General features: G+C 47.3%; 1 protein-coding gene across 1 annotated transcript in view; it reads right to left on the bottom strand.

The window, feature by feature from the left end:
* IPO9 (importin 9) overlaps positions 1–16,691 on the bottom strand; it is a 904,513-nt gene that overhangs the window by 386,498 nt on the left and 501,324 nt on the right. Inside the window, exon 14 of the mRNA XM_069633697.1 lies at positions 13,348–13,507. Coding sequence (XP_069489798.1) covers positions 13,348–13,507 — 160 coding nt within the window. The remainder of the gene's footprint in view (positions 1–13,347; positions 13,508–16,691) is intronic.

Here is a 16,691-nt window from a genome sequence, read left to right as displayed (position 1 = left end):
GGGAACCGAACCTCCGCAGCACTTGCGGAATGACGGGGATCGGAGGAAACGCATACATCAGTGGGAAGGATCACTCCACTACGAACGTGTCCCCTAAGGCTCCTCTTGGAGGAAATTCCCGCAAGCAGAATCTCTCGCACTTCTGGTTGACACTGGTGGCGAAGAGATCCACTTGTGGGGACCCCCAAAGGGCAAAGATCTCCAGGAGAATCTCCTGAGCAGCTCCCACTTGTGAGACCGTGCTCTGCCTGCTCAGAGCGTCCGCCGCCCCCTTTTCTGTGAAGGGAGTGGCAGGTGACTGACAGATGATCCAGGACTTGCTCGGGAGAGCGCGCCCTGTTCAACCAATCGTCCAGGTAGGGGTAGACGTGAATCCCCCCTTTCCTGAGATACGCTGCCACCACCAGCATGAGCTAGTTGAAGGCCCTCGGGCGGAGGTCAATCCCAACGGCAGGACCCGAAACTGAAAGTGCGAGTCACCAACCGTGAACCTCAGGAACTTCTTGTGCTTGAGATGAATCGGCACACGAAAGTAAGCATCCTTAGGAGCTTGTTCAAACCACGCAAGTCCATGATCAGTCTCAATCCCCAGTCTTTTTTCGGGATCAAAATATGGGGAATACCATCACTTGTTCCTCTCCGCTACAGCCACCAGTTCTATGGCGCCTTTCTCCAGCAGGGATTTGATTTCCTGCGCAAGGAGCGGGTCCAGACTCTTCAAAGAGAGATTCCCTGGTGGATTGTCGTGAGGCCTCTGCCGGAAAGGAAGACAGTAGCAGTAGGCTATGATCTCCAGAACCCACACATCTGAAGTAATGGCACGCCATTCTACAAGATGCTGCGCCAGCCTTCCCCCAACTGGCGAACCATGGGACATGGCCTCATGACTGAGCTGATGCGGCTGCGCAGTGCCTGAGGGTAAAGAGGCAACTGCTCCAGCGGCATTGGCACCTCGAGTACCCCGTTTTCCACCTCTGGTACTCCTACGTTGGCCCCTTTGACTTGCAGCTCCCCGCGATCTACCAAAGGTAGAGTAATATCGAAAGGAACCCCCCCCCTCCATTGCTGTCCCCCAAGACGAAAAGGCGGAGGTTGGCGAACTGCAGCGCTCAACGACTTTGCTGCAACTTTAGAGGTCTGCAACCTCTCAAGGCTCTCGTCAGCCTTGCTGCCAAAAAGATGTTCACCATCAAAGGGCATGTTGAGAAGCCGGGCTTGCACATCAGGAGCAAACCCCGCCTTCCGCAACCGCGCAAATCTGCTCATCACGGTGCTCGCCACCATGGACCGGCTGACACAGTCTGCCACGTCCAGACCCGATTGAACGGATTCACACATGGCATCCTTGCCATCCTGTACAAGGGCAAGAAAGCCATCCCGTTCCTCCCCTTCGGGAATATGTTCAGCCGCCAAAGAAACAATTCCACAGAGTGTGAGTGAAACGGCCTAAGGCACACACAGAGTTGGCTGCTTTCAAAGCCATACCCCCTGAAGAAAATACTTTCTTCGCCCAACCGTCAAAATGTTTGTCGTCCCTATCAGGAGGGATGGTAGGGTACAACGCCCGTTTTGCTGGGGCCATAGCCGTCTGCACCACCAAACTCTCCGGAGTAGGGTGCATGGACAAGTAGCCACTGGCTTGATGGTATTTTTCCGGCAATGACTTACCCACCGCCGGGACACTCTCCGGAGCAGTCCAAGCCGCCGCCACCCTTCTTTGCAAGGCCATATGAAATGGCAGTACCGGGTCAGTTGGTGGACCTTGGTCCAATATATCTGTCAGGTCATCCTGCAGAAAATCAACAGGTGGAGGAGACCACCCCAAGTACTCAGTCACCCTCGACATGAGACGCCTATATGAGGATTCGGCATGTGTACCAGGATCAGGCCTGCCAAACTCAACCTCTGGAGAGGTATCAAAACCACTGGCGTCGTGTAAGGACTGACGTACGTCTTCCATTTGACTGTTACCAGAGAACAGGTCATCAGGAACCTCAGGAGGCACAACCCCCTCCTCATCCAACCATTCTTCCACCTGTGAAATGTAATCCAAAGGTTGGAATAAATCCATCCTGGGGGGGATGACTGGAGAAGGGCTCAAAAACAGGCCTCACTGACGTACGGAGAGCCTTCCTCAGAGTTTCCACAGCCCTCCCACGCACCTCCGGTAAATTCTCCTCAAAAGGCGTCGATGGAATTGGCGTTGACGTAGGCCGAGGCGCTGATGACTTCAACAACTGCTTTGATGCCGGAACCCTGAGAGTGTCCTTAGACGGCCTCGGCTCCGATTGCGTCGACTTCTTCGGAGCCGGAGCCTCGAGAGTCCCTCGACGGACACGGCGCCAATGGCGTCAATGCCGTTTGAGAAGGCCTCACAGGTTCCGACGGTCTCGAGGGCATCGAGGACCTGGACCTGGCACGGCTATGGCGATCAACCTTGTCCGATCGGGATCTCGATGGCTCGCGATGATCGCGCCGACCGCCCGAGCCCGAAGGCGTGCGTGCGGTGGCTCTAGCTCGTTTCTTGTGCTTCTCCAGAAGGGGCGCGGACGGAACGGTGCCCTGCGATTCGAAAATCACCATCATCTGCTGGCGGCATGCCACCCATTTGGCCAGCAATGAAGACTTTGTGGGACAAGTCACCCGCCTTCTGGCGGAGTCCTCTAACAAGGACGGGGAAGGCGACCGGTGACGGCACTTCAGAGAATGCCTAGAAGAGGCAGAGGAATGGCGGGGCCTACTCTGAGACAGACCCCCCCTGCATTTACGCTGACACAGAGTTGCCTCTCGGGTCGTCGGTCGAAAGCCCAGCAGATTTCGACTTGCGGGTTTTAGATACCCTACCTACTGATAATTTCTTCTTCCGCTCCCGCAAGGCCATCGATGTCAAGGACTGACAGTTATCGCAGTCGTCGGTGGCGTGGCTTTCTCCGAGGCACCAGAGGCAGACGTTGTGCAGGTCTGTGATGGACATTTTGGAACCGCAGTCCCGACACTTTTTGAAGCACGACTTCGGGATAGAAGAAGACTAAGACATTTCCTCAATTCAAAGTACAAGAACCGAGCGCCCCGAGATTCCGAAGCGAACACGTTAGCGGAAAAAGCGGAACTGAGGATATGGGCGTTGTGCGTCCTAGATATAACATCCGGTGATGTCGAGCATAGGCAGAGGCCCTCGAGGGACAGTGTATGGACGTCATCGATGCAGGACACCTACGCCGAAAAGAAATTCCAATGCAGCACAGCTGTAGTCATTACTGTCAAAGATGTGGAATACGTCGGAGGACACAATCCCCTCGAATACATCGATATTCGTACCCATCCTATAAGTCATTATCACAAGCAAAGAGGTCTGTCACAAAGAACAGAGCCAGTTCTTCCCCCTTTCCAGCAGTAATGAAAAGGAGTTTTAAAACTTATTCAGCTCACTACTCTCCACAAATTCTGCAATAAGGTGAGAAGATTGGCCAGAGACTCATTTGCAGCGCATGAGTCGGGAACTATGACAGTTCAAATAAAGTGCCCCATGGGGCATACTGGTCGGACAAGTGAGCCGAGTATATATTTGAGAAAATGCACGCGTCTCCAGCCTAAGCATGAAACTATGCCCCCAGCTTCGGAATATGTGTTTTGTGGTGCAAAAATGCTTTGGTTCCATTCTGCAATGTGAGGATTCTTAAAATGGATTTCTAAAAGCAGCACTGCCGGATGATTTTAGTAGGCCAGAATAGTTCTGGTGAACAGAGATCTCTCGGAGTCTAGCCAAAACCCAATCAAGGCAGCAAAGGAGAGCAGGCAAGGCTTAGCCTCAGGAGAATACCCAAGTGTGGTCAAGGGCTCTCAATGAGTCCTCATAGAATAACTCAATAATTCTGTTTAGTCAGTTCTAAAAGCTCAGTTATTTATTTAGGCCTTTAGAACATACTGAAACCAGCAGGTACAAATATCACCTTTAAATATAGCACAAATGCATAAAAATCACTCCCGAAGGCTCCGATGCGCTGAATCCTCGAGTTGGCATGGAGTCTAGCTAGTCACATTAATCCAAAGGCTGAAGCACCATCAAGGGTCTTCGAAGATCAGGGAGAGGAGCATGGCTTCACCAGGCCAACCACTGGTGGGGATTCCTGTCCACTGCAGAAGTGGTCTTCGGGTCAATGGGCTGCTCTTTGAAGAATTCTTGGCTCCAAAGTAGATCTGAAGAATGGCTGCAGAAGTCGTCCTCTTATCCAAAAGCCATGCCCATCAATGGTAAGGATCTGCACCTATCAAACAGCTAGTAGTTGTCTAATCATGGACAACTACTGGTTTCACATCCGCCCCAGTAGCAGATTTTCCGGCACCAGTGATGTGGACTGAGACTAGACATTCCCAGACCCCTTACACACTTACACACACATTTAGCAGCTTTCCCAAGAAACTGAATGACCTTAAGGGATTTTCTGACCTGGGAAGTCAAGAAGAAGCAAAACTGCAATATGGCCAAAGGGCACGTAAAAATCTTGTGGCAGAGTCATTTTAGGGCATTAGCCAAGTTTAGTAGCCAATGGAGTAAAAGCGGAAGGTCCCACTCAAAATCATGCAAAAACAGTAAAAATCTAGCTGCTGCCACCAACTTGTCTTTAGGTACTGTGGTGAGGAGTCGGAGTCGGACAAAGGGGTGACATGTTTCAACAACACTATTTTAGAAAAAAAGAACCTACTGTTAAGGAGAATTCTCATTTCTGTGCCAATTTTCTTTAACTTTAGAGACCCCAAGCTCTTTTGCTGGAATCAGGGCCTTTTACTTTTAACTCTGGAGTGTGTGTGACTTTTTTCTCACTCTAGCATGTGTTGTTTCTGACTAGGAATTTTGTGTTTCTTACTGTTTAATGAAACTCCAAATGCATCTGCTTTTTTACTAGCTTTTCCTTCCTTATAACTCAATATTGTAATGATGATCACAAATAGTTGTTATTACTCACCTCAAATGACGTCACTCAAGGTGCTGGAATATGTAGAACATGAAAGGTTTACTCACCTGCTTTATTGCTCTTGTTGAAATTGAATCCTAACTTTGGGATTCATGTTACCATTAGTTGCTGCTTTTTAAAGATGGTCTAATTATCCTTGTGTATATATAAAGGGATACATTACCCACTGTAATAGTGTATTTCTAGTGCTTGTATCTGCTTATATTCACATAGTCTTCATAGTCCGACATCTAGTGATAGTCGCAGAGTATTACAAGATTTGTTTTTTTAAACTCGAAAACAGACATCAACAGGGCGTGTTTTGTAATACTATCCCTAGTGTGACGTGTACTGTACCCATGTGTTTCACACGTCGAGGTCCCTTCAGATTGGTTGCTTCCGACATCAGGTTGCATGAAGTGTAGCGCGAGTACAGATGTGATAAAGCAGAAACAGTGATAACCCAGAAAACATCTATGCGCCTTAGCATGTGAATCTAAGCAGATACAAGCACCAGAAATAGGATTACGGTAATGTATCCCTCCTGGAGCTTGTGGATCTGCTTAGATCACATGCTCTGCATAGATTAGCAAGCAGTATCTGGAGAAGGCGGTGGGAAGTTAGAAGGTACAGCAGCTGAGATGTTTTAGAACCGCTTGTCTAACCTGTGAATCTGCTTTAGAGTGTGAGTCAATGCAGTAATGCTGTGTGAACGTATGGATGGAACTCCTAGTAGCAGCCTTGCAGATTGCGTCTAGAGGGACGTTTGCGATGAAAGCTAAGGTAGCTCATTTACCTCTGGTAGAGTGTGCCGTAGGGGTGAAAGGTAAGACTTCATTGGATAGGGAATAGCAGAGCTGCTTGCACTTGACTATCCATCTGGCAATGGCGTTCTTTGATATGTGATCGCCCTCTCTACCAGGTGCTATGGAAACAAAGAGTTAGTCTGTTTTCCTTTGAGGTTTAGTTTTGTTCACACAGTACAAGACCACCCTCCGTTCATCAAGTGTATGGAGGCTTCTTTCTGCAGAGTTTGATGGATTTTGAAAGAAGGTAGGAAGTTCTTTGGATTGGTTTACATGGAACTTTGAAATTAACTTGAGTGCTGAGAACTAAGGATGTGTTCGGAGGACAACCTTGTGTATAATGAAAAAGGGGTCTTTTACAGACAAAGCTTGTAGCTCACTGACTCGTTTTATGGAGGTGATGGCTACTAGGAATGCATTATTTTAAGTAAGATGTTTTAGGCTGGCCTTGTGCACAGGCTCAAAGCGTGGACCCATGAGCTTGGAGAGCACAACATTGAGCTCCCAACCTGGAGGAGGGTTGAGAATGCCTGAATGACAGGGACTCTCCACCAGGAGACTTTGTTCTGAGAGGTGGTGTAAGCAGACAGGGCCACCAGATGTACCTTTATGGAATTAAATACTAGGCCGGAGTCTAGTAGGTGAAGTATGTAGTGTAGAATGTTAGCTGGAGAACATTCTAGTGTGTTTAATGATTGTGATGTGCGCCATGTCACAAATCACTTCCACTTATTAAAATAGCAGTGCCTGGTGTTGGATTTTCGTGACTCTTCAAGGATATCCATACACCTCTATGGAAGATTTAAGTGGCCAAACTATGACTTCAGGTGCCAAGTTGCCAAGTTCATTGATTGTGGGCATGTGTGGAGGGAATGCCCCTTTGTGTTGTGTCAACATGTTATATGGGTACGGGTGCTTGATTGGGTCGCACATCGCCTGTTTGAGCTGATGTGGAAACCAAGGCGGTCTCACCCACATAGCAACCAGGATCAGTTACTTGTTCTTGGTGCATCTTGTGCACTATATTGCTTCGGAGTGGTGTTGGGGGGGAAAGGTGTAAGCAAATCTCCCTGACCAGTTCATCCACACGGCGTTCCCCTTGCACCCTGCTTGGGGAAACCTGGATGCAAAGTCTGGGCATTATGCATTTAGGTTTGTGGTGATTAAGTCTAGTGGGGGGTGACCCCCCATAGTGAGAATATTCTGTCTAGAATATCTGTCGAGTTGCCACTCGTGTTCTTCTGGTAGAGGATGTCTGTTTAGAGTGTCCGCCAGAGAAATGAGTCCCCCTGGAACATGTTGAGATGCAAGGAGCATGTTACGCCTGAGTGCCCGCTTCCATATTTTTTGGGATAGCCTGGACAAACTGAGGGTGCCTCCTTGCTTGTTCAGATAGAACATGGCCAAGGTGCCATCTGTGACTACTTGCACTGTTTGACCCTTTAGATACTGGACTGTCAAGAGTTGTAGGAAGTTGATGTCTTTGGGCAGTAGCTTGTGTCCACTGGCCGTGGGCTGTGGTGGAGGAAGTGCCCGACCCCCAATCCGGCGAGTGAGGAGTCTGTAGTTAGAATCGCTTGTGCTGGTGGAGCGTGAAAGGGTTTTCCTTTTAACAGGTTGTCCTTGGACCACCAGCGTAAAGCCTGAACCAGTGTTAGCGAAACACCCACTAGATCGTCCCACTGACCGCTTGCCTGAGACCACTGTTTCGCTAACCTTTCCTGCATTGGACGCAGGCACGCATCTGGAACCAAGTGAATGCATGAAGCCATCATCCCGAGCAAGCGCATTGCTTTGCGTACAGTTATCTGGCGACCGACCTTGTAGTGAGGTACCTGCAACAGCATGTTATGTACTCTCTCATTTGAGGGGAAAGCCAGCTCCTCTTTTTGTGTTCCATTTGGCTGGAGGCTAAACTTGATTCCTTCTCACTAATGGAGAAACACAGATTGCACAAAAGACAAACCTTCTCTTCATTTAATTTGCAAATTTGTGGCATTCCCATGGTGATTAGCCAGTCGTCCAGATAAGGCTATACCGGGATGGGCTTTCTGCGCAGGTGTGCTGCGACTACTGCAAGCACCTCTGAATATTCTTGGGTCCTGAGACGATGCTGAATGGGAGTACTTTGAACCGGTAGTGTACTCCAGCCATCCTGAAACAGGTATTTTCTGTGCGCAGGATGCAATGAAATATAAAAGTATGCATCTTTCATGTCCAACGTTGCCATGTAGGCTCCCTGTTTTAGGAGTGCAATCACCTCTTGGAGCATTGTCATACGAAACGTTTGGGGTTTGACATTGGTTTGCAGGCGCAGATCTAATACCGGGCGCATGGAAAGGTCTTTCTTTGGCACAAGGAAGTACCTTGAATAAATGCCCTTGTTTACCTTGTTTGCTGGGACAATCTCTATTGTGTTGTTCTCAAGCAGCGCCTTTCCTCCAGAAGTGTGCTTTGTTCTTCTGCCGTCATCTTCTGACTTGGCAGGCGGTAGGGTTGTTTTTGTAGTAACTCTATACAATACCCACCTGTTACCGTGGACAACACCCACTTGACCGAAGTTATACCCTTCACAGCGTGGGTGAAGTGAAAAATTCGGCCTCCTACTGGAGTGGCATGGGAGGGGACCTGAAACAGTGTGTCATTGTTTGGGAGGGGTTGAGCCACTCCCAGGTGAGGTTGTGCCCCTTCCTCCACCCCTTTTACTATCTCTTTGAAAATTGGCAGAGGTACCTTGGCCTTGACACTGGCCATAAGACGAGGACGGTCCCCCGAGATTAGCCTGAGGATCCTTGCGCATACTGGCCCCCAAAGTCTCCTAGAGTCTGGGGATCCCCATTGGAAATAGGGTTTATTTGTTAACTGTCCAAGGGACTAAGTGTCGTACCCCTCCTTGGCACTCTTGAGGGCTCTTATAGGGCCTTCCCAAATAACATTTGCCTCCAATGGCATGTTAACGAGGGTTGCTTGAGTCTCTAGCTTGAACCCTGACTGTCTGAACCAAGCATGGTGCTTGATGAGCCTTCCCTCCACTATGATGCGTCCTGCGCTATCTGCCGCTTAAGGTTATTCTTTAGGATGCAGTTTGAGATCTGCTTGCCTTCTAAGATAGTCTTCAGTAATTGAGCTTTCAGTGGTTCTGGGACGGCTTTTAGTTCGCGTTTCAGATCATCCCATGTGTGGCAGCCGTAACTAGCTAACAACGTAGTGTTGTTAGCGATTCTGGTCTGGTATGCTGCAGAGGAGGCAACATTTCTACCGAAAGTATGTATTTTCTTTTCCTAACCTCTTCTGGTGGGGCTTCTGCCGATGCCAGTGAGTACCCACCCTTTTCCTGGTGGTGGGGACCACTATTGAATCTGGTTTGAGCTGACCCCTAATATACAGGGGTCTGTGGGCACGAGTCTGAATAGCTTCTCTATTGTAGGATTGACCGCCCTCGTGAGACTAGGCGCCAGTAGGGATAGTTGGATCCGTCTTTGGACAGACTGCAGGAGTGGTATAAACTGGGTGGCGGACCTTTTGTCCCCCAGAATATCTTCCAAAAAGTCCTCGTTGACCTGTGCCTCTTGAGTGTCGATATTAAAATGCTGTGCCACCTTTAGTAGCAGTTCATTGTATTCGAGTGGCTTGTCAATGAGCAAATCTGCTACCGGTTCTGGTGGTCTTGCGACTGGATCATGTAAACGTCATAAAACTGGTCTTGATCACAGGTACCACTGAGACCCTGAGTCAGCTTGGTCGTCATAATACAAGCCCTGAGAGGGTTCTTGATATGTATCAGAGCTGTCTTGGAACGTCATAGTCCGGAGTGCGTAGAGCAGAGGTGCTAGGATGTGGCTCAAGACGGGACCTTTTGGCAGGGGGTGGCTGTGCTGAAACCCCCTCCCCCCCCCCCGACTAAGGTATTTTTAAGAATTGTCAATTGGTCAGGATGTGTGCCCATGAAGTCTACGAAACAAAACATTCTCCTTATAATCTTATTGAATACTTCAGGTGTATATTCGCATGTGGCTGGGAAACCGGACATGAAGGGGGTGGCCAGTGAAGAAGTGACATCCTTGTGTTGTATGGCCCCTGAGAGGGTGCCCAAGGTGATGGAAAATCCTGTCTGTCTTTTGGGGCCAATTTTCGGTGACCTTGCTTTAATGTGAGAAGCACTAACCTGTTTCTCAATTAGTTCTTGAATTTTTGGCATCTTCTTGGGGGACACCGAAACGCCTTTCGACGCCTGTTTTTTTGGCTGGTGAAAGGAGAGCCATTTTATATGCAGTGTCCAAACCGACTTTCACTTACGGTCTTGGAGAACTGTCATGAGGCGAAAGCGTGTGCGATGGTCCAGAGGACAGTGAAGAACCTGAGGCTTTATCCCCCGACAGTGCATGGGCCTTGAAGCTCAATGGTACCGGCGAGAGTCGGCCGTGGGTTATGTCCTTAGTGTGTTTGTGCTTTTGCGTTCCATGGCCGCCGGGTGTCTTCTCCATCACAGAACTGTCAGCCTGCTTCTTGGAGTCGTGGGCCCGCACTTGGGGTTCTGATAAACCCCTCTCGCCCTTGACGTCACTCATGAGCTGGATACTGCCGTCGCTGGAGTCTTCCGTCATGTCAATGGAGGCCTCGGACTGCATGCGTGAGCAGCGCAGCGTTTGGGTCCACCGATCCTCGAGTCTTAGGCCGAAAGAGTTTACAGGATTTACAATCCTTTTAGGCGCGATCCCTCAGAAGACAGTAGTTGCACACTCTGTGCGTGTCCTTCTACAGGAATTTTTGGCGGCAGGAGGGGCAACATTTAAATGGGGTTTTGTCCATTATATTTTAAAAAGGCAGCTTGGCGAGAAAAGAGGAAAGGGAATGTTGGAATAAGCATTCCCTAAAAGAGCTCAGCATGAATAACCTCCCCCTCTCTCCCTACGGTAACTGGCCGAAGCCCAAGGAGGCCTGTGAAGGTTGTGTCTGGCTGTCGATCAGTCGTCGACGATGATGGTGTTGGTCAGGAGCAGTTGAGCGGTCGTGCGGCCAGGTCGAACAACATAAGAAAGTCGGTTTACAACTTTAGCCAATCACAGGCATCAGTCTGGAAGAGAACTCTGCATATGCGACCGACTTCGATGGCAGGGGAAAAAAAAAAACACGGAGGGACCTCAAAGCGTGAAGGCCCATGGGTACAGTACACATACTAGGGATAGTATTACTAAACACGCCCTATCGACATCTGTTGGAGTTTCAAAAACAAATCTTGTAATACTCTGCGACTTACACTAGATGGCTAACTATGCAGAGCATGTGATCTAAGCAAATGCACAAGCTCCAGAAATAAATATTTATACTATAACTAAGTGTACACGTGTTTTCTTAGATACCTGTGTTTACTGATTTCATTGTACAGCTCACATTACCCCTCTTAAAATAAGCCTGGCTGCTCAGTCACACTACCAACGTGTGCAGCACAGGCCTATATTAAAAGGGGGGGTTACCCAATACCAAGATAGAAGTCATGTAAAGTCCCACACCAGTTGGACTCTACAAATTCTTACCCAACAACACCTACCTCTCCCTATTTCTAAACCTAAACAAATATCAACTCTGGTGCTCATCAGGATGTTTGTCCGAGTGAAAAGTGTCCTCTGTCCAAAAACATACTCTAACCCTACCACTAATCTACAAAAGGGTTCAGCTTCCAAATTAAACTGATACCAAGAGAATGACTCCCTTCTCCTGGTGAACTGGCTCTGTCATTATCTCTTTTTCAACAGTCCTTTGCTCTAGCTTCCGATTCAACAATGATAATCAGGAGAATGGCTCCCTTCTCCAGACCTACCTTACCTAGCCTGGAGGGTTGTCTTGGGATATTCTTTGGCAATAGTCTTCAAAAGTCTATTTACTTCTTCACAAGGGCTTCTGAAAGCTTGCTTTACAATTCCAGCAATTCTTCCCTGTCTGATGACGTTATGAATATTACCACCAGACAGCTCTTGTTGTCTAATGCCCTCTTTAATCCTGCTTGGATTATCACTGTGACAAGGGAGATCACTCAAGCTTCTCTTGTTTCTTGGTTCTCTGGGTATCACTACTGTGTAGAGGGAGATTATTCTCAAGGCTTTCGTGACTCTTGAGCTGCCCCAAACACCTACCGGGTCTCCTGCTGTTCCAATTACCTGTAACATGTCAGGTATGCATCGCCGGTTCTCCCTTGGGCAATGGGTTTACTCACATTGCTTCAGCTTCCCTCCGCTCCCCGCTTCGTCCAAGTGGCTAAGCAAAGACTTGGGCCAGACGGCTCTGGAGCAGTACCACATGTTCTACTTCCCTGAGGTCCCACCCCTGCTGGTTCTCTCCTTCCAACAGTCAGGAGTTTGGCATCCACTGCAGTGCTCCGTCGAAACGCCCTTTGATGCCCCTGCCACCAAGAATCAGCGTTTGTGCAGCATCATGCTCCCTGGTCCGAACCTCCCAGGCTGGGCCGGCTTCACGCTGGCTGCTCTCCCGGTTACGCAGTCCTTTCTTGCTCTTTATTTCCTGTAGCTGGATCCTCTTCAGCGGAAATTCAAAGGCTTTCTTTACTGTTGTTGAACCAATCTTCATGCCTACTTGGGGCCAACTTCTCAGTACCATGGTAAGGAAACCGGGTATTAGTCTGCAGGTTTCTTTGTCTGGGTTATTTTACTTTGTGGATCAAAGACTAAAGAGACATTACCATAACAACCAGTAGTGTTATCAGGGATTTCTGACAAGTACTTATTCCCAAGGGAAAAGGTGTTAGGAAGCTCCTTCACGGAACTGGAGTAATTATCCCCAGGCTGGGAGTCACTCACTGTGAGGTCCTGCTTTCCGCAGTGCAATGTAAAGAGGTCTGTGCAATGTAAAAATAAATGAATTCAAAAGGGAAACGTTTTGCAGTACGGATAGTGTGCAGGACTGGTCAGTTTCCCCATAACAAATGAGAAAAAGGCAAGGGGAGTGAAGGCTTCGCTTCAAAAATGTCAGGAAATAATACATTTTTAAAAGAGCAAAAAAAGTATAGGTCATTATGGAGGGAAAGTGGCAAAAAGAAAATATTTCCCAAGGATGAATATGCCAAGGTATAGAAGAATAGGAACATAAGGAGAACTACTTACGACAAGATTACATTTTCGAGGCCTACCTCCAGATATCAAGGCTATGCAGAGCAAATCTATTAACAGAAGAAATCTATGAAATAACAAACATGGTGGCTTTGTATTAGTAACTGCAGATAAAGGATGCCAACGCAACGTCATCAACCACCTCCCAACGATCAAATACTTTGTTCCTAAATCACAGACAATTCTTAGTGAGCATCGATCACCTGTATCACCTCAGTAATAAAAAAGGTCACTCTCCCATATTTAAGCCTATGATCCAAATCCTAAATTGGACCCATCGGTCATGCACCTAAAACTCAAAGTAGAATCAAAGATGACTGCAGTAACAAGCGCACACAGGTGGTCACAAGCATGTAGAGCATTACATTACTAAAATACATTTACCCCAACACTATATGAGGAAGGAAAGTAACCACTTGTTCAAGACAATAGACTACCTCAGATTGACAGTAAGTCGGTACCACTTACCCCCAGATGGCTCGGACTGCTGAGATTCGCACAGAGGGAGGCTGAGTCTCGTGTAAACCGCTTACAGTGGCTTGCAGGAACTGCTGGATCAGCTCTGTTGACATTGCAACTGTGAACCTGCTGGCAGCCCACAGGGCCCGCCCCAACAGGAATGGAGACACTGAAGAAGGAATGCCCACATTTTTAAATGACTGCTAAGTAAAACAAAAAAACATGTACAGACCAGATCACAATTTATGATAATATATCTGGGTCATGTGACAAAGGTCCCATTAGAATGGGTATCACCAGAAAGGCACAATTCAAGGCTACGTGATTTCTCTCTATTCCATGTTTGGGTGTTTATGTGACAGTGACACACATGTAGTCAACAGGTTTCTCATAAGCTTTTGCTCGCTTGCCTGATGGTAGGGCAGTGAAGTTCAACATTTAGGAGGGGAGCAGGGGGATTTCAAGATGCAATTTAACAATTAAGTTAAATGAGGGAATGCAAACACACAGATGTTAAGACTTTATCATCTCAATAATATGCAGGTTAAAAGGTACACAGACTCGTTTTGAAAGGGTCTTTCAGGGTTTAGGGCCATGATCTTATCTTTCAGGGTCACAAATAAAGTCAAACAGGATTGGCTGGCAGTACATCAGGAGCACTTTGAGAAATGTATCTGCTCAGCCAGATGTTACTCATTTACAGGAGTCACTGGCTCACGATAGGCTGTGGGGGAAAATGGCCCTGATGCACTATCCACCAATGTTACCAAAGTTTCTGCTTGATATTGGAAAATGTATTGTGACTTAGATTCATATGGTTCAAGAATGCCCCACTATTAATACATTTGGGAATGAATGGCAAATAGTCACTAAGACTGCACCAAACTCTGAAAACACTACGTAGGAAAAGGTTTTTAAATCACTCTGTTATTGCACAATTTAAAAGTCATGAAATCGTATTATCGTACTCTTTCAGTGCTCTAAAGGCTATTACTGTTGAATTATTGATCCATTTCCAGTGAGCATGAGTAAGTTCACAGAAAGAGACTTTTTCCCACATCTGAAATCCAAGAAAAATAAATTGGAAGAATGTATTTGGAAGCCCCTAAGGTTTTGCCCAGGTAAGCCCTTGTATATTACTGAAATTGTAAAAAATGATTAGTCATTTATTGAACAGCACTTGAACATTGTTGAACGGTTTTCTTAGAACCACCACTTTTGCAGGGTTCCGAGAAGCCAATCTTAGTGGAACTACAAACAAAGCTCACTTGCTAACTAGGCAGGGCATTAAGGGTAACTAAGCAGGCGAGGAGATACATTTGAAGTAGAATTAACAAGAGGTTTTTAAACAATAGATTGCCACACAGGAACACATTTATGAACACAGAAGTGTTCTTTCAAAGTACTTACACGTTAAGTAAAATATATAGAATCACAGTAGGAATCTACACCACACTTTACAACCTAAAATACCAATGCAAGTACTGTTACAATTTTACCTAAAGCTTTGCGATTTAGAAGAAAATACAATCCAAAATCATTAAAGTCAAAGAATCGAATCCCCAGCCTACGAAAAGGTCCTCCACAATTTCCGACTGAAGTAACCAGGTTTGGCTACTTTGAGTGATTTAAGATTTCCCAAAATGTGTTCTCAAAGGAAATATATAGGCTCAATAAGGTAGATCACACAAGAGTCAAGTGACGCAATTGGTACAATTTCAAAAGTAGGTTTCCTGCAAAGTAAGGGGGCAGCTAGCAATCCCATTCATTCAGGGGGAGCTCAGACATGACTACTATATGCTGGCCACTGCCCTCCCCCACCCCCACTCAACCCCTGGGTGAGCCAAGGTAAGCTGCTAAGGAGCATTGTACACCCACTGTGGCATACAGGTATGATGGGGACATTTTAAACAGCTATGGAAACCAACCCCTTTTACCCAATTGGAATAAATTACCTGAGATACGTCATGGCCATTAGAGAGAACTGCCAACTATATATCGCAGACTTGTGGCTCCAGGGCTCACAGGAGCAGTACGTTTTCCTGACAAGTTTGACAGATGGGTCTGGCGGATCTAACCGTACTCTGACCAAACAAGACACAGGCTGAATGTGAAAAGGCTGTTCCTCAGATTCATGGACACAAGCCGAATTGACTGACAGGGTCTGCAGACACGATCAGGACCTCAGGATTCACAATATAGCAGGACTGCACGTCTAGCTAGAGAGTGGTGATGCCCGGGGCACACCAAGAGCATGTGTTAGGTAAGATTTTCATAGCAATGTTAAATCTTCCTGACCTGGGTAAACCCCAGAACTGGTGGATTATTTGTCCTTATGCCTCCGAATGGGACCCTTTTACCACACTCCTAGAATCTTTAGCTCTTTTCATGGGTGTCATTTTTAAGACTCTCCATAGAGTCTTTTAAAAGTTATCCTCTTTGACAACTTTTTGGCAATAAGTGCCTATTGTTGCTGAGTTGTCCTAGGGGCTCCCCTTCCAACTTTCTCTGGCTAATCTTGTGAGAACTACAGTTCGAAGGGTAGAAAGGATCTTTCGATCCATTTTACATTTTATTAGGTGAGACCAGCACCCCCACCTTATGTGGCATGCTTGCGAGATGCAGAGTATCCCCTTTCTCATTTTAAAAGTAACATTTATGTTACAAGGACAAACTTAACTTTAATGCCTGATGGCAGTGAACCTTTTTATTAATTCGGTGCACCTTGACCGCAGGATGCTTGCACATCCCCGGTAAAGGCACCCACGGGTGCTCATTTTACCAAAATGGGCCCAGTCTTTTTTTGCCCTTTTTACCATTCCTTGTTCCTTCCCCAACCCCCCACCACCAGGGCGGACAATTTCTTTGTGCGATTTTCATCTGCGGCAGGAGTCCTGCGGACTCCCCGCCCAGGCTCCAGAGTGTCTGTGAAGGTAGGAAGCGAGGGAGGAGTCCAAAACTCTGCAATCCTTTGTCTTCCAGCCCGAGTGTGAGATTCCACTACAAACTTGAATGTTTCAAGGCTGTTTGATTGGCTGGGTTCCTGCATAAAAGTCCGAACCTGAAAGCTGGAGAGTTAGTCGACCACTGGAACCAAAACTGAAGAGTAAGATGAGGAATTTGCAGCTGAGCTTTCCAGCAACCGGAGACCCTGATGTGTAACCAGAGCCTGCTGTAGCCCTTCCTTCCAATCGACTTGGGGACTCTGAAAATGATGACCCAGAGCCTGGTAAGTCCCACTAGACTTAAGAAGACCTGCATTTTGAGCCATCCCACACTGTGCTGCGACCAATGCGGGGCGGCAGTACCCCAATACCCAGGGACTTCGAGCCATTGTGCAGTGCACAGTCTTC

Source organism: Ambystoma mexicanum, chromosome 13 (genome assembly GCF_040938575.1).
Source record: "Ambystoma mexicanum isolate Mex_15411 chromosome 13, UKY_AmexF1_1, whole genome shotgun sequence".
In the NCBI taxonomy this organism is placed as follows: Eukaryota; Metazoa; Chordata; class Amphibia; order Caudata; family Ambystomatidae; genus Ambystoma; species Ambystoma mexicanum.
This window is presented reverse-complemented; position numbering and strand designations above follow the sequence as displayed.